The sequence below is a fragment of the Bacillus rossius genome, chromosome 1, assembly GCF_032445375.1.
Source record: "Bacillus rossius redtenbacheri isolate Brsri chromosome 1, Brsri_v3, whole genome shotgun sequence".
NCBI classification, from domain to species: Eukaryota; Metazoa; Arthropoda; class Insecta; order Phasmatodea; family Bacillidae; genus Bacillus; species Bacillus rossius.
In genome coordinates, this window is record NC_086330.1 from 224,937,023 (window position 1) to 224,956,230 (window position 19,208).

The following is a 19,208-nucleotide window of genomic DNA, read 5'->3' on the forward strand; positions in this document are numbered from 1 at the left end:
AAGTAATAATATAATTCTTCTAAACTGTATTGTTAAAAAGCAATAATAAGTTATACAAGAAAATGTAAAAAAGACAAATTGTAAGTAGGGGAGACCGGGGCAGGTTGTAACAGTTTTTGTATTTAATTTTTTTTGTGTTCATGTATAATACCTTAAGAAAAATATTTACTGGGCAAATTATGAAACAGCCCTTCTTCCATCTCAGGTATTTTGGAAACAATCCTTCTGCTATTTTTTGCTGCACAAGGGGAAAACCGCTTAAGAGAAATGTGTTACAACCAGCCCCGCTCTGGGGCTGGTTGTAACAGTCCCTGGGGTTGGTTCTAACAGTGTTTAAAAATTGAAATCCCGGAATTATTTACTATTTATTGCGAACCGTACAGGAAATATTAAACATATACTTATTTTCACATATTTGGCAGAACGAAAAAGTCTTACGAATGCATAGTAGGTACCTCATGCTTACTCGAATATTCCATCTGATTGACAGTTGTGCCAAACATACTTTTTCGATTTTTTCGCACAAGAAAAGTGTGACCACAATTGGCAGTCCAAACAACAAACCCACTCCTCACCAGTCTTGCTTGAAGAAAATGGTTCTAAACACACTAAACAAAAACATTCACTGTCATCCTCTGATGAGCTGCTGTCACTTTGTAATGAATTTCGTTGTTTTGGAGGAAGTTTTGGCTTAGCTTTAACACGTCTGCACATTTGTGGTAATTTCTTATTTCCTTTCAGGAAGACCCGATTTCATCGTTTCTCATATTCTTCCTCCAGCGCATTCTTTTCCGGAGTGTCTGTTCCGGAGTGTCTGTCAAAATGGCACTTTTCCTTGTTTTTCTGCCACCATTTGTTTTCCTCGGTGCGGATTTTGGAAGTGGTTGGACTGCTTCCGGGGAAAACAATTCTGGCTCGAGTGAATTATTAGGACATGCTTGAGTTTGATAATCTGGAGATTACCTTGCCATATCATGTGAACAACTTGGTGCTACGTCTGGATTTGGTCTGTCCGTCACAAACGAAGGGGCAAAATCTGTATAATTAAATATGTCTCTGTTGTAAGGAAAAATTCCACATTTCTCAAATTCTTGTTGGATGTTTATCGGAGTTGTAGCTAGCGGAAAAGCTATTTTTAAGATTGATGGAATATCATAGATTGGCTTAACTGTTGCCTCTGGGGTTTTGTTGTTCCTTAACCATGCATCCATTGCTGTGTTTATCTGTCTCTTGAGTGGTGAAAAGACACTTTTATCAAATGGCTGAAGCCGATGAGTGCAATGAGGTGGGAACGATAACATAGCTATGCCATTTTGTTTTGCAAAATCTAGACATACAGGAGATATGTGTGACTGATGATTGTCTAAATGTAGGAGGACTGGTGTCTCTAAGCTAGGATGAACACAAGCGAAAAAATGCTTAAAAAAAATCAAAAACTCGGCTTCAGTTGTCCATGCAGACTTATTTGCAGCACCTATAAACCCTGTTGGACCATCTGTGATGAAGTGATCGTAATACCTGACTCTAGGAAAGATGAACATGGGAGGAATAGAATTTCCTGCAGCATTCACTGCCACAGTTAAGGTAACCAACTGTCATCGTTCGGCTGATGTCATCGCTCCAAATTTCAGTTTCAGTGGGAAGCAAAATCGACACGTGTAGCTGTCAAGGTGATAACGAGCAAGAGGTAATAAATCCTGCTCAAAATAGTATCTGTAGAGTGTAGGGCAACAAGTGTAGTAGGTTTTTTTTTTTAACTGTCAAAAGCTTAAGGGCGGGGCAGGTTGTAACAGTCGACGGGGTTGGTTGTAACAACTTATTTGAGTTGTTACAACCTGCCCCAGATGACACTACTAGAGAATTCATACATGTTGACAAAGTAGTATATATATAATTTAAATGCCAATAACATATATGCAAAGCCAGTTTTTAGAATATGTATGTACTCCAAAGAGAGTTTTTAAACAATGTAAACACAAATTACAATAATTATGAATATTAAACGGGAAATATTTACTCAACTTGTCGAAAAACAGTCTTTCTCTTCTTGTTTCTAACGAGCGTGTCTGACCGGTGATATGTTGCCATTCACACTGAGAGCAACTACAGGCGCTCCCGTGACTAAATGGAGAAGACTTTCTGGTGACTGGTTGTGGAACTAACTGTCGTGTTACAACCTGCCCCTGTTACAACCAGCCCCGGTCTCCCCTAATGGGATTCGATCCTAAGAATCACTAAGTAGCAGTCACTCAATTTTTCCCAAGGCTAAATATACCAAAACAAAAATAACATTTAAGGTAAATGTACCAGTAGTCGTCATGCTAAGAAGAGTTTTAGAAAAAAAAATTATGTACATAACCTCGTAGGTGTATTACTGCCCCCTACATGTTTGTTTTTAACCTCAAACTTTACTCTACAATGCTATCCAACACTCTTCAATAAAAACAAATTATTTTTGTAGATTTATAATTTTGAAAAAAGTGTGATTTCGAGCCAGTAGTCATGCAAATTTTCGTGTTTGCCAGTGTTCGTCACATGTTTGTGCCAGTAGTCGTCATGTGCGATTTCGGCTGCATTAGTTTTAATTCATAGATCCAGAATGATAGTATTGTACTATTTGGGCTTCAAATTTTATTTAGTACTATATTTTAAACATCAAAATGGCAATTCATAAAGATCGTTTAGTAATATAATGAATAATCTTCATTAAATTTTGAATTTACTTACAGAACTCACGGAACAAAGAGGGACGGCACAACTAACATGAAAATAAGTAAAACTGTAGCAAACCGTATGTATTCGGTACTGAGTAACGGTTGCACCATCTAGTAACGAGTAACGAAACGTTACACACAAAGGCATTTCGTTACTCGCATTTTCCGTGTGTTTTACGCATGCGCGCGCATATTCGATTAACATAGCATGTTATGCGGTATAGAAGTAACGAGTAACGTAACAATACTATAGTAACGAGTACTAATTTATTGTTATAGTAACGAATACATACGGGTACACTTTTTTTCGTTACTTTTACACCTCTAAAAATAAGTAAAGCTACAATAAATGAAACATGTTTAAAATATACCAATTTTTGCATGCTAACATTGAAAAAATATAATTATAGCCATATTAAGACAATTTAAACATAACAAAGGTAAACCTAAACAGGCATCAAAAGTAAAAAGTAAATATGCCTATTGTACCTATATAACATTAGGTTTAAAAAACGTAATTATGAATGACAGTACATTACAAAAATATATTACTCCAACTACGACATTTATGCTCATCAGTTATTGAAAACACCACTATAGTAAAAAAAAAAAAATACATACATATATATATACATATCTCAAAAGTTCGTAAAATTTACATTTGTAATATTACATTGACTTTAGAAAACATAAGAAAACAATCACTTATTCAAACAAAATAATAGTTATTTCTACAACAAAAATGGATCACTTTAGGTTTTTTTTTTTTTTTTTTTTTACCTAAACAGTATAATTAAAGAGAGAAAATGAATTCAACTATTTTAGATGGATATTGTACGAAAAAAAAAAAACCTCTTTAAGCACAACTTATATCTCAGCACAAAAATCTAGAAACATCTTACAGTAATTATTTACATTTCAATTAAAGCAATTTACAGCTGATTTTAGATTGTCACTAAAAAAAAAAGAATGTCATTTAAAACACATCTGAAAACTTAGCACAAAAATCCAGAAATATCTTACAGTGAATCAATTGTCACATTTCGAACACATCAACGGGAGCACTGAAAATGTACCTCATTCTGGCTCCTTGCTGCACCATTAGTGGTGAAGGTAGAATACAGTGAACTTGGCACACATTAATGTACGAGACATCATCATCTTTTGCTACAAAAGTTTTTTTGGTACTATCTGTAGACTTCATACCCATTACTTGAAGTTCAGTTCCTTCTACCTTTTGTATGATGCATACATATCTGTATTTAGTCAATTTTCGTTTCACTCCCTGAAATGTGACGAGGGCAAAGAATCCTGGTCGCAAGTTATCTTTGTTTGGCTCTTGAACATCAAGAATGCCATCTTCACTGGATTCGCTGCACTCGCCTGATGATTCTAGACATGGAGGATCATCTTCTGATGATGTGTCCTGTTGGGATGATCTCTGAGCCTGAGCTGTAGCGGCCATCATAACTTTTTCCATTTTCTTCCGATTTCTTTCAGCAATCCTCTCTTCCTTTTTTTTGTTGTGCTTCCTTCTGTTTTTCTTTTCGCATATAATATTCTTGCCATAGTTTTGAACTTGCCACTGTCGGGATTTTTTCTCTTGGTGCTCTTTTACTTTTCTTATGTTGAGGCCCAGGCCAAAATAAAGAGCGCTTGAAAGGAGAGGGGATTATCTTCCCACTTGGAGTCACAGCAGGCAATGGACCTGAGGAAAAAGAAGGGCCAGGTACATCAACAGATGTTGTGACTGCCTGATCAATATTTGAAGGACCGGGTTCAGCAACAATTGTTACAGCTGTCTGATCAACCTGTAATGGTAACACTGAAGAAGACTCATTAGGTTTTGTAGCTGCCTTTCCAACATGTTCTGGCAAGGCTGAAGGACCAGGTGAAATAAAAGGTGTGGTTGCCTGATCAATATGAATTGGTGAGACTGAATGATCAGGTACATTATCAGATGAACCTGTCTGAGCACCAAGTGTCAAAGAAAGAAGTGAACTTCCTGCTGCTATGCGATCTTCAAGTGGTGGTGTGTTGGAAGTGGTATTTTGCTGGTCATCTTCATTCGTAATATTCTGTAGATACTTCCAAAATTGGAATAAGGAAGTATCCTCAACCTCCCCAAGCCAGACATCTTCAGTTTCTTTAAACTGATGTAATTTCTCTGCTCCTAGGAATGTTTCAAGGTGCTGTGAAACTGAACTAGTAGATTCCAACTGCGATGCTTTTGGAATCACCTTAGTGACATCAATTGCTGAAGCATCCCATGGAAACAGCCCACATGCTCGAAAAGCACTTTCCAAGTGTTTTGGCTGTATGCATTTGTTGATGGTGTCGTCTAGCAATTTCGCAAAGTCTTTCTTTTTCAGAGTTGTGTCTTCGTTGTTTGAGATTCTTTCTATTCTCCATTTGTGAACTGCTTTCTTCCACCCACTCTTCAAAGGTTTAAACACACCAACATCCATTGGTTGAAGAATGTGTGTGGAATTGGGCAATAATGCTACACAAACAATACCGTGTTCTGCACAAAATTTACTAGTGTGTAGAGTCAGGTGCGATGAGTGTCCATCAATGAAAAATAAAACTGGCAAAACAATATTTTCCTCTACCAGCCATGGGTAAAATATGTTGCTCATATATTCAAAAAACACCTCTCCCGTCATCCATCCATTGGGAGATTTCCCAATGCCCCAATGCGCAGGCATTGAGGAAACAATGTCTTGAGGAAGACGTTCATACTTGAAACAAACTAGAGGGGGACATACTTTTCCTGCTGCATTTCCGGTGATCAAAACGGTGAGGCATTCCTTCTCATCTGTATTTACTTGCTGGTAGATACTTTTGTCACCCTTTTGAGCCAAAACCTTGCTGCCTTTTGGATTTAGAAAAAATGCTGTCTCATCTGCATTAAAAATTCTGTTTGGGTCTAACAATAATGATTGCAGCCCATTTTCATTTACATAACTGTCAACCTCCTGAAACCAAGCCTTTATATTTTCATGGGAAACACTCGCCCGACTTGCTGTTAAATTTTGGGGCGTTCGTAGTGAGAGGGTAGGATTTCTTTTGATAAAAGAATCACACCATTTCCTTCCTGGGTGGCCTCCTTTAAAAGGAAAGTCTCGTTTCAGTTCCTTCACTAGTTGCTGAACACAGTTCTGCAAGTCCTCTCTTGTGACAGGAAAACCTGCTTTAGCAATTGTAACTGCCCATTCCACTAACAAACCCTCTTCCTCTTTTGTTAAAAATGAATCTGGGCCCATCTTCCTACCCAAGGGCGATTTGCCTTTGTGTTTATCGGACAATGTGTTTCTTGGCACACCATTTTTTTTCCGCTGCTCGTTTTATACTCGTACCATTTGCTACATCTTTAAGAGCAGCTTCCATGGCTGACTCTTCATACAACAGTATTTTCCGTTTTGGCATTTTGCCCTGTAATTAAAGAACGAGACACATTACAATGTTTAATTTACTTATTAATGTCAAAATATATATCAAATGACCCCTAAATTAATGTAAACAACAATGCCTTCACAATTTCTGCAATCAATAAAGTAAAGTAATTTCCGACCCAGAAGTCGTCATACACATGCATCGGAAGTCGTCATAGGTGACGACTACTGGATCTGATCATAATAATGTACTTTGCCTATCAACAACAAAGAACCAATATTATTTAAGAACTCTAGGGTGTAACTTAGCACAACTTTAAATAAAATATTAAATGTACCAGTGCTCGTCAGGTATGACGAACACTAGCAATAGAAGGTTTTTATTGATCCAGTTTTCGTCACCCTAACTAAATCATACAAAGAAATCGAACTTTTTTAAATAAACACTTTCACCTCTTCAAGAACATTTAACCAACACATTCAGCACAAAACATCACGAATAAACATGAAAATTACAGAATTAGAAGTAAAAATGTGCACTTACCTCCTTAGTGTTTAAGTATAGGAATTCCCCTATTTATCTTCACTGCTCTACCAACTTTTGATGCACGGACTTTTTTTGATTGAAAATAGGGTGCGTTCCGAAAACTATTGTGGTAATTTCAGCTAGAAAGTCGACCAAATTTTTATCAATATTTAAGTTGGCAATATATTGAGCTACTTCTCTATTATTTACATTTGAAGTTGCTAGTGACGACCATTGGAGCAGTGACGAGTACCGGGGCACTTACCTTATAATTAAAAATTTTATTTATTCTCTCAGGATTATAATGTATTATAAAAGTTGTGACTATTAACGTTCATAAAATGTATTCCGGAATGTTTTTGCTATCACAAAGCACACCAAAACTCTTATGTCCCGAAATGTTAAACAAAATTGAATGCAATAGGTAGGGACCCTGAAAAATAGTAAATAAAATAAGGCAAGAGCAGTACAAGAAGTTGGTACTAAAACATAAATTTTGTGCAAAACATTTGTTGTAAATAATTTAACGTTCCTTCCAAAATTCAGTATCCAATGTTCATTTTTGCCTTTTATTCCCTTAAAAATGTTTTATAGACACTGTGAACTGAAACTTAAGAACTTCTGGTATTTCTGAAGGATAATACCTCCTTTCCAAAAAATAAACCTTCTTTCTTTCTTTCTTCAATCATTCTCCAAGAGAGGGTTTGATACTTAAAGTAATTTAACCAGTTTAACAAGTTGTTGGATGAGGTACAAAAAGTACTATGACGTTTTGTGAATGGGTGATAAGGTTGATACATAAAAAATTCTGTAAAATGGGTTAGCTTAGCTATATTAAAGAAATTTGAAAACACTTAGGATGGTCGGTTAAGTTTCTTAGTTATCAGGGTTCGTACGGTCCTTAGTAGTCCTTAAAAAGTCCTTAATTGTTACTATTCATTTTAAGGGCCCTTATAAGTACTTATTTTGTCTGGTGGTCCTTAAAAGTCCTTATTTTGTTATACTTTATTCATCAAATTCACTTTTTTTTCTTCATTCTTTTCAAGTATTTAAAATAATATTTTGGAATGAGCAGTGTCAATAATGTCTAGAAATTTGCATCGTGTATTTGACCATGATGTTTTAATTTGTGTACGTGACGTGTGCTGTCGTTGACTCGCTGTGTTGCAAAACGTGCGTACGTTCTTGTAAATGCACCAATATTTATGGTACTCAGGACACTATAATTTAAATCTGGTATCTACCTTGGAGGTTTAATTTGGTGTATGGTACGACAATTATTGCGTCTTTGTTGTACCGTAGGAGACTTTACAAGGTCTGGCAACACTCTGCTGTTGCCAACGTTCTGCGTGTGCGCTCTCCGCTCTGTACTTTGATCCACGTGTGTATGTGCATTTTTACGTAGGCCAAGGTGTAATGTTTGTGCGCTAACATGCCAGGGAAGTGCATTTTTAATAATTTATGGCTTGATAAAGAAAGTTATAAATTGTGGCTGTCCCGGGAAACGACAGACAAGCATAAAGCAAAATGTCGGCCGTGCGGAAAAATTTTCGATATAGGCCGAATGGGCGAATCGGCCTTGAAAGCACACATGTCAGGTGAGTGTAACATTTTCGTGTATTTATTAATATTTTTAAAATTAATATTATACTTCATTATACGTAAGCTTGGTTCACTTATCGACTTTGAACAAACACGTGGTTTTCAATGTTTTAAGAGTATTACTTACGCAAATTATAAAGGCATACAAGACATGATTGCTTGTATCATTAATTTTTGTTAAAAGTAAGAAAACTTTAAAGTATTTTTAATATGAATTACTACTTAAAAAGATTTTCAATATTATTTCTCAGCCGATGTACTTGGCTGAAAGGATAACCTCCGAATTCACTTTACTATTTCAAAACGTTTTGAATATGATTGTCATACAATACTATATTTTTTGTAGGAGCAAAACACTGTTCATTGATGGAGGAGAAGAGTCGGTCACTAGGATTAGGTGATTTTCTCAGTCGGAAAGCAACAGTGCTTGAGAATAAAAGTGATACAACTGCTTCCACCTCAACTGCTACAGCTCCAACTGTTCAAGCATGTGATTTGCCAACCGTACATCTAAGTACTTCTTTGGATTCCTTTGCTTCTAGAAAAGAAGTACTTGATGCAGAAATTTTGTGGACTTTGAAATGTGTTCAGAGTCACTTCTCCTACAAGTCATCTGAGGAGTCTTCAAAACTTTTTTCCTTAATGTTCCCAGACAGTTCAATAGCCCAACAGTTTTCTTGTGGTGAAAAAAAAGTTGCATATTTGTGTCATTTTGGTTTGGCACCCCATTTTCAAACACTTCTATTCAAGTATTGTCAAGAAATCAGCCACTACGTGTTATTGTTTGATGAGACATTAAATAGAAGTACTCAGCAGAAACAAATGGACATTCACATTAGGTTCTGGCACACGGACAACACAGTTCGAACACTGTATGTTACATCAGCATTCATTGGACATGCCACAGCGGAAGATTTGCTGAAGAATTTTTACTGTTCCACACAGAAATTGGATTTATCCAAACTGATTCAATTGTCTATGGATGGACCATCTGTAAACTGGAAGTTCTACAAACGTTTGCAGGAAGACCTCAGAAAAGAATATAATTTTGAATGCATGGACATTGGGAGTTGTGGTCTTCACATTTTGAATAATGCATTCAAGAAAGGTGAAACAGCCACAGAGTGGCATATATCTTCTGTTCTTGTCTCCCTTTATTTATTGCTGAAAGATGCCCCAGCAAGAAGAGAAGACTTTTTAAAGGAATCCAAAACACAGAAGATGCCTGTGAAGTTTTGTTGTTGCCGCTGGCTAGAAAATGTTCCTGCAGCTGAAAGGGCATTGCTAATTTGGGAGGATGTTTCACAGTATGTCAAAAAAGTTGAAAAGGGGACTTTGCCAAAAGTGTCATGCAAGTCATTTGGGATTGTAGCTGAGGCAACTAAAGACAAACTAATGACAGTGAAGTTAAATTTTTTTATCTCATTGGCAAAAATTGTAAAACCATTTTTAGAACAGTACCAAAGTGACAAACCATTGCTGCCTTTCTTTGCTAATGATATTTTACAGCTAGTTAAGAAGTGTACACAGCTGTACAATGTTCTGAAACCTGCACATATTGATGAGTGTGTGTCTACAGTTGATAATTTGTGTAAGTTTGATTTTTCATGCAAGAAATTCCATGCTTTGCCAAGTGATATGAGTTTAGGATTTGTTGCCGACAAATTGTTGAAAGAGAAACTCTTCAAGGAACATGTAAAAGAAAAGCAAGTAGTTGTTTTGAAGCATGAATGTCAAAATTTTATTTTGACTATGCTGAAGAGCTTGATGGCCAAGTGTCCAGTGAATTTCTCTCTTGTGCAAAATGCTTCATGTATAGACCCTTCTCTAATGGCTAAAGATTCTGTTGGCTGCAATAGCAAAATGAAAAGCGTTCTGACGTACTTTGTCCAAAAGAAGAAGATTTTGCCTGAAGATTGTGACGAGATTTTGATTCAGTTTGGAGACTTTATGGAGAATGTTGTCAAACATTCACACTGCGAGTTTTTGAATTTTGACCGGAAAGAAGGCCTAGACACATTTCTTAGTGGCTTCTTTATAGGCGCAGCATACGAAAAGGTTTGGAATGTAATTAAAATGCTGTTGATTTTGTCACATGGACAAGCTTCAGTAGAAAGAGGTTTTTCTGTGAATAAAGCTTCTGTAGTAGAGAACTTGAAAGAAACTTCATTGGTGTCCCGTCGCACAGTTTATGACTACATAATGTATTGTGGTACCATCTATGATGTGCCAATAACAAAAGAGCTTAGGATGTCAGCTTCGTCTGCTCGATCCAGATACATGCAGTACTTAGAGGATCAACGTGCTCAGAAAAATACAGAGAGTGAACAGGAAAAGAGGAAGGTAATGTTTGATCAGCTTGAAAAATTTAAAAGGAAGAAAATATGCTTGGAAAAGGACATAGAAGAATCTGAGAAGTCTATTGATACTCTTGCACAGAAAGCGGAATCTTCCAGAGACATAGGACTTTTCATTAAGTGCAATACAATTAGAAAAGAAATTTCTGAAAAGAAAAGGGAGCTCTCTGATATTGGAACCGAAATAAGTGAACTGTCAAGAGTGGTGAAATAGTGTCAAGTGTTTTAGTCCATAATGTTTTATAATTTTTTTTTGCACAAGGAATCTTTTTTTTAACAGTGTTCTACTACTTATGTAAATAATTATTAGGGTACTTTTTTACTTATGATCTCTTTCTACTGATTGGGAACTAAGGAGTTAAATCATCTTCTGTGTGGTAAGTACACAAGATTATATATTTTTTTCAAGTTGTGTGTTTTCGTTGCCCATTTTTTCTGCTGTAAATTTTTTAAATCCCGTAAATAGTTCTTAAAAATGCTTTTAAAAAGTCCTTAGAAGTCCTTAGAAGTCCTTATTTGTCATGCTAGCAATGGAGTACGAACCCTGGTTATGTTTTAAATTTATGATTCAGAATTATTTTTTTTAATGTTGCTAACCTAACCTTAACATGTAAGCAACCATCTACACTAGAGGTCTGCGAGCCTAAGAATTTTACTTCGAGCCGAGCTCGAGCGAGCGAGCCTACGTGAAAGTTCTCGACTTTTATGGTACAGTTGCACTTTTTGGAAGTTATTTTTATCTTAAACTTAGTATAATGTTTGAATAAAGTGTTAAAATGAAGTGGGCTTGTTAATTTTGGTAACTATTTACAGTGTGCATTTACATTTTGCACTGCTAGAAAGAAATTAAAAAAAAAAAAACATTTTTGCCATTGAATCTTACCTGTTTACATTGATTCATCACTTCCAAAAAAAACATATGCATAATAGACCTACAAGGAAATTAAAGTCTTTTTCAGTATCCTGAAGGCTGAAATATGTTTACTCATGCCATCAAATGTAGAGCTGTACCAATACGAATCGGCAGAAGCCGATTTTGCTGATATTTAGTTGAATCAGCATTTCTGCCAATTTCTGATACACTTTTTAATTTTTGGCCGATATAACTGAAAAACGAAAGAGTGCCATAACCTAAAAATCCACGAGTACCCTTTTTACTTTTCATAGTAGTACTGCATTCTTTCAACTCACATTTTTTCTTAGCAACATGTGCCAACCGTACATATCAAAATTTAACATCTTTATTTTTCAATAATATTCTTTAATTTTAATACGTCATAAATAAAAATACATTACCGCCACGGTAAAAATACATCTCTGTTGTTACAGTAACTATAGTGCAAATGTGGTAGCTATCATTCTTCTGTAGTAATTATGGTATCTACAAGGAATCTTTAGTTCTTTTTATGGTAATTATCTTAAGATAACTATTGGGCTTGTATTGTAGGTATGGTACATCATCCATATTTCTTCGTAAGTTGTTGTTCATTTGTCTTCTATTCACATTTATGTGTGCCATCCTATTTGAGACAGGAACTTTAGGAAAAATTATAAACTGTACTTAATATCACACATTTAATGACGTAATTTGAAGAGACCCCGGACAATTTCAACGCTTTATACGGAAAAAATTACCATGCGGGACCATCGTAAGCGAGTTTTACTGTATTTTCTTCCGTAAATAGTAGACTTGCGCATAATAGTTCGCGACCGGGAGCGCTCCTTTTAGTTCGCAGCTCCTTGGCGAACTAGGTGAGGTCGCTCTTTTAGTTCGTCCGCTCCCATCTCGAATTCAAAGAAGACAGGTCACAGATAGTTCGTTTGCTTTGCTACTGCTACTGCAGGCGATCTTCTTTGTATGTTATAATTGTTATTTTTTATAATGATCAGTGTTGTGAACGCCTAGATTATTATCCTTTTTTGGGTTATTATACATCAAATGAGTAAATAAAACAATAATTTACATAATTGGGTAAAATGACGTATATAACAGTTCTGTTTTTATTCTTCACTTAAAATACACTATAATCGAAAAATTTTAATTTATAAAAGGATTTATTTTATAGCTAGTCCAAGAAATATTATTTATGAAATGTGTTTATTTTAGTGAATAAAATACCATTTTATAAATATACAAATTATATTTTTTTAATAAATAATCAACAAAAAATGCGTTATTATGTACAGGCTACAAAATTACCTAAATTATTAAGAAAAAAGACCCATTACTCTTCTAATTTGTTACCTTACAATTAGACATAGAAAAACTAATAAAAACTCATAAGTAAGATTGTATGCTAATATTGCTTAAGAATGTGTATGTTCATTAGGACCTATATATAATCCACTAAATTTAGCAAGTTCAACAACACTTAATATACTCTATAATCGAAAAATTTTAATTTCTAAAAGAATTTATTTATTAGCTAGTTTAAGAAATATTATTTATGAAATGTGTTTATTTTAGTGAATAAAGTACCGTTTTATGCCTATAAAAATACATTATTTTTTTTTTTAAGTTTTAGAAATAATCAACAAAAAATTGTTTGTCTGTAAAGTCGGTTTAACGTGACGTCATAACAAAACATTGATAAAATGATAGCATACTTTTATGAATAAAATTTAATCATTGTTATTGAATTATCACTATTTTGTATTTATACAAAGAAGGAGTGAGATGAAATCTACAATTTAATTGATAAATTTACTTTTATTTGCACTCATTAATTCAAATATGTTTATTACTTTAACAAAGACATTATTTTAACTATAACTTTTATACATGTTTGCTATTTAACTTCTTCCAATCTGTGTTATTTTGTTAAGGATAGGACGATGATAGGAAAAGTAGGAAACGAATGGGAGTGTTTCAAGATTAATGTGCCTCGAAAAAGTCCAATCGATGGTTGTTCCAATCGAGTGGAAGAGAGATAGATGCGGCGCAAGCGTACAATGAGCGTAACGGGACACAGTGTAACGTGACAATATGCGCAACGGGACACTTTTTCGTGCGTGCAGCCGGCGTTCATCGATTTATTAGAAGTCACGTCAAAAATAAGTTTATTTAACAATGGTTTTATATAAGTCAAAATTTTAATATTAAAGTTGTCATCAGCTGTCAAATTTATTTTATGAATATTGAAATCATTTTGTAAACACTTATATAACTACCTAATGTAATTATGTCTGACTTGTTCTCAGTATACACCACGGTTTCCCCACCGCGAAGTTACCTTGCTCGGACATGAGTATAAAGCTATCATCTGAAAATGTTTCATTGCAGTAAACATTTGCAGCGATCAAGAGTCAACATTTTTGTAAAGTCAGTATCCATTAGACGTCTGAAATTTCAGCTATCCGACCCGAGCAGATAACGATAGCCAGCCAAAAAGACCAGCGACAAAGCCGTAATTAATACTCGAAAGGGAGAACGAGTGACGACTTTTGATAAGAGCCAGATCATGTGCACAGAACTAAAAGAAGGAGATCGGAAAAAGAACGAACTAATGAACTGATGAGCGAGGGATCTGGGAACTAGTTCGCGTAGTTCGTCTGTGGGAGCGCTCTTCCGAACTAGTTCGTTCGCGAACTACACAAGTCTAGTAAATAGTAAAACACCGTCACAATGCTTTCCGGCCAAATAACCTGCTGCTGTTGGATGCTCGAAATTATCGAGTCTAACAGTTTTTTCGAGCCGAGCTCGAGCTTGAAGTAAGTACTCGGCTCGAGCTAGATTTTCAAGTACTCGCAGACCTCTAATCTACACTATTTTTAAGTATGTATTCTGAATGTAACTAACCAAACATAATCACTCATTTAAATGGTAAACGTTTTGAAGTATCACAGCACCTATTTAGAAAATGTTTGAAAAAATAATAATAATAATGAAAGGAATTTAGAGATTTATTCAAATAAAATTAAGTAAAAAATTTTTTTAACCTTTCTGATTTTTTTTTATTATTTAATAATAGCAAACTTTCAATATGGCGGCCAAAATAAAAATTGTGGAATCTATGTGTGCCAGATAAATTTATTGTCATCAGAACGAATAAAGTATGTAAAATTCCAGCTGTTTAGTTCAAGTGGAAATGCTTTTAATTTAACTTACAAGATTTGAACTATTCAAATAGACAAACATGTGAATTTAAATAAAAACTTGTAAAAACATTGGTCTCACCTGAAAACAATTATGAAAAATGTGTCACAAAAATTCAGTGGTTAGTTATATTATAGCATCTTATCAGTAAACGTGTTTGTAGCAATTATTGGTGACTATATCATTAAGATGATTTTCTATGATCTCTACCATGAAGATTCTTTTTATAAAAATACCAAGATGGCCTGGCTTAATATTTTTTTCATAGTTTTTAATTTTTTCCCAGGTTTAAAATTAAAAATTTCAACCTTTAATATTTTCCTGTTGATTACGGGATCAGATCTACCTATTGTGAAAATTTCAAGTTTCCATAATGTATAGAAAGGGGTTTAGAATTTGCATAGATGAGTCAGTGAGTGAGTTACACATCAGGCTGTATATTTATTTAGATTTAGATCAATCACGTTTATAAATATGGTATTTTTTTCTATTATTGCAGAAACAAATAAATGTTAATTATAATAAATTTTGGCTATTCATTAATATTTAATTTGTATATAAGTTAAGGATATAATGGTGACTTTTTATTAAAAAAATTTGGTTTGTAGTAGTTGTCCCTTGTCTGTGTATGTTTATGTTGTAATATTTTGTTTGAATGGTGCTTACCACCAATGGCTTTTCAGCTTTTGGTAGACATGTAACAACTTTAAATGAATAAATTAAATTTAATAAATTGGAGAAACTTGCAAACTTCTATCCTCCAATGCCTGATTAAAGTTACAACAATAAATAATGAATTTATTAAATATGATAAATGCACTATGCTGTAACATAACAATTATGCCGATAGTATTTGAGGGGCAGAAGGAGACAACATTGCAACTTATGTTTTTCCTTCTTAATAACTTGACTCTGCTGTGGATAACTTGCGCAGGTATTTAACCACAAATTTATCAAAATTATACTGTTGTTAAATTTTTGAAATATTTTTGTTATAGTATTAAATGGCCGTTATAAAAAAAACTTTTGTGCAAAGTAGTTTAATCATCAGTATTATTGTGTGACTTATGTTTTTTTTTTATCACTTACAGCATATTACATTTTTTAAATTTGCCTATAGCTTAGTTTATATTTTTATAAAAGAAATAGTGTGTTATATTTATTTTTTTTAATTAACATTATAGTAGGGCTGAAAACTCTGGGCACTACATGTAAACTAAGTTTGTTTTAATTATGCAGTACCCTCTTTTATCGCATAATCGTTGCACTCTCATAATCATCGCACCCATATTTTAGGGCGTCAAAATTTGGATAGAAAAAAACCTCTTGCGTAAACGTTGTATGATGTTTTTGGTCCCGCTATTAGATTACGAGCGCTCTGTGTAGATATCTTTTCCGTATAAAACGATGTATTTTAAAATACAAATCTAATAATTATTCCGACATTACCTCTTGCTTATTTAATTAACAGAAATACGAAGTTGTCTGATGTGTAAATTTTCTTTTAAATACTTGTTAAACATTATAACCTTCATCTGTTTGTCTGCGTCGCCGCGGTGTACCGCTTACAAAAATGTAGCCAGCGCTCGTGGCAATCTTTAATGTTTGGTTATGTTGCTTCCCGTATAGAGCGCGCGCACGTAGTCGAATATCAATATCTCGCCGATGCATGCAACGCACGCTCTCTGTTTGGTTATGTTGCTTTATGTATAGAGCGCACACACTCTTTCGTGGGGTGTACTACGGTGATAGTTACGCGTTCGTTCGGCTTGCATTTGGATCACAGATTTGGTTTTTCTATTTAAAGTTGAAGAAAGGTTTTTGTTGCATGACAAATTAAATTATATTGTTTGGCATGCTCTTTTATACTTCACTTTGTAAATAAACGTACTTTCCATGAATGGGTTTTGTTTTTATGAATATCTTTATCCGACAAAAAAAAATTTCCCCGCATAATCGTCGCACCCCTACTTTTCAAACTTGATTTTAGAATAAAATGTGCGACGATTATGCGAGAAAACACGGTATAAATATTTTTGACACTATTGAAATGTTTTGTAAGGTTGATTGTCAACGCAGACATAACTTTACTACTTAAAATGTTAATTTCAATTTATATAGAACTGTCGAGATTTTCCTGTCTCAATTTCCCGCTGATCTACGTATCATACTTCCTGAAGAACCACTTGTCAAACATTTAGCTACTTTTGTCATGGAAAGAAGCAACTGGAACTGTTAATGTTATGTTCATTTAAAAAAAATTTATGTTCCTAATCTGTAATTATTCAGTTTGCCCTCGAACCTATGTTCCGCTGTGAAGTTTGTATTTTACAAGGATTTCTCAAGTTTTTTTATGCAATACCCCTTTCTTCATATTGATTTGGAACTAATCCTTGTACTCACATGAGCCCAACACTTTTTTCTTAATGAGGTGCAAAGATGATACTTTGAGAGAGATAGTGGAGCCTGACTATTGTGAAGAGTCGGGGCTGCCTTGTCTCCGTCACTAAAGCACTATGATGTCTTCAACATGTGCAGTATAGTAGAACTGGACCAGAACTGCACAGTGGCATGACTGGCGTGTTGTGTCTGTCGCAGCCTCCGCGCAGAAGTGATGAGTCGCTGATCTCCGGGTGGCTCTTCTTCCGCTACCTGGCCATCGGCTTCTACGTGGGAGCGGCGACTGTGGGAGCTGCCACCTGGTGGTTTATGTTCAGTCCACATGGCCCGCAGTTGAACTACTACCAAGTGGTGAGCCGACTCGCCTCTTAATGCCAGTTCCAGCTCAGACCCCTATCGTCTTACCTCCAAATATATTCCACTTATTTTTATCATGAAGGGTGGAGTGGAAATGCATGCACTTAATTACTTTATTATAATTAATTAGTTTTTGCATGAGTAAGGTTTTATGAGTACTCATTTCCAGGTCCAGTTCTAGTATTTATCCAATACTTGAACTCAGCACTTACCCTATACTAAGTTGTTAGGCTTATGCCTGCTGTAAATAAGGACATTACAGTTTTTGGAGTGCTGTTTCCACAATTTTTTGTCGCAGTTATGTAACACTTTTTTTTCTCACAAGAAAAATGTAGCTTTTATTATAGTAGTCATGCTGTTCTACCATCACGTCAGTAATCACTTAAGACTGTGGTATCGATAGTCAGTGAAAGGCACTATACACTTACATTATACTTTTCTATTAGTAACTATCTTTTGTATCATTATATTTATAGGTTTTTGGATAATTAATTTATCTATTATAAATTGTACTGTAACAATTTTTTTTTTTTTTTTTTTTTATTAATTTTTATGTTCATACCTTGGTTTTTAATAATATGTTTGTTTCTGATACATTTCTATTTGTGAAGGTGGCAATAACCATTATTTAATTTGGAGAAAAAAGTGTAGAACCACTTTGCCAACTGTTTGCTTTTAAATTCCTTAATTTTTTTGATAGGAATTGCTCCTCCTGTGTACATACACCCTTGATGCTCGCAAACAAATAATAAACACTTAAATACAACAGCTACAATAGCTTTTAAGAGTCCTGTTGGTAATCAAATTTGCTCCAGTAAAATATAAAACAATTTTGCGCTAACAGTAGTGAGTATCATTCTCCAAAGAATTTTTTTTTGTTTTCTATTTTAACACTTCATAAAATTTATTTTTAGGATTTTACATTTCATTCCAAAATCTGGTGAAAGCCGTTTAAATAATGGATGTAAACCTAACTACGATTTTATTATTTTGTGGGCTGAGCTATGACAATTTATATATGAATTTTTGTTATAGGTAAAAGTGCATTACTTGCAAACAGATCATGTACAAATAAAATTAAAACACATGCAGTAGTATATTTTGTACATTTAAAGTTGAAATTTAACTTGAATAATAAATATTTTTTAAATACATTCTTGAACTTGATTTAGGTTAGTGCTTATATGTGATTGTATTAAATTGCATTTTCTTAGTTGGTGTCAAAGAGAGCTATGCCTAATAACTTCATGTTTGTTGCAGAACAAATTATATTTGTTTTAATGTTGTAATTTGAAAACATTTTTTGCAATAAGTTTGTACATTTTAACTAGAGCTGGGCTAGTCTGGGAATTCGCAAATCATGCCAATAACCAATCATCATTTCAAGTAAACAGTATACCATGATATGAAGTATGTTGGTTCTACAATAGACGGTAAGGGAAACAAATATAAAAAATAGTATTCTTTTCCTTTGTCTTTTTGTTTGTAAGTACAGTGGGGGAGGGGATGGACTTTAAAGTGTGGAGGGGGAGAGAAAAAGTATGCCACCTCAACCCCTCTTAGAGTAATAAACTTATAAATATTTCCCTTGTGTCAGTGGAACTCTACTGAAGACAAATATAAATGCAACCTGTATTCAAGGGCAACCATGCAGTAAAAACCTTTTATATCTATGGTCAAAACTATAGATGTGACCCTTATGCAGGAGCGACCCTCCTGCAGGTAAACAGGGTAGCTGTTTGGTAGAAATGAATCTGTATG

At 34.5% G+C, this 19,208-nt stretch overlaps 1 protein-coding gene across 9 annotated transcripts in view; it reads left to right on the top strand.

Moving 5' to 3' along the window:
- LOC134527327 (calcium-transporting ATPase sarcoplasmic/endoplasmic reticulum type) overlaps positions 1-19,208 on the top strand; it is a 337,718-nt gene that overhangs the window by 237,642 nt on the left and 80,868 nt on the right. For all 9 annotated transcript variants that reach the window (XR_010074164.1, XM_063359900.1, XM_063359894.1 and 6 more), the window contains exon 16: positions 17,289-17,441. Coding sequence is in view for 8 of the 9 variants with exons in the window: in XM_063359900.1 (XP_063215970.1) it covers positions 17,289-17,441 (153 nt within the window). In the remaining variant the exon portion in view is untranslated. The remainder of the gene's footprint in view (positions 1-17,288; positions 17,442-19,208) is intronic.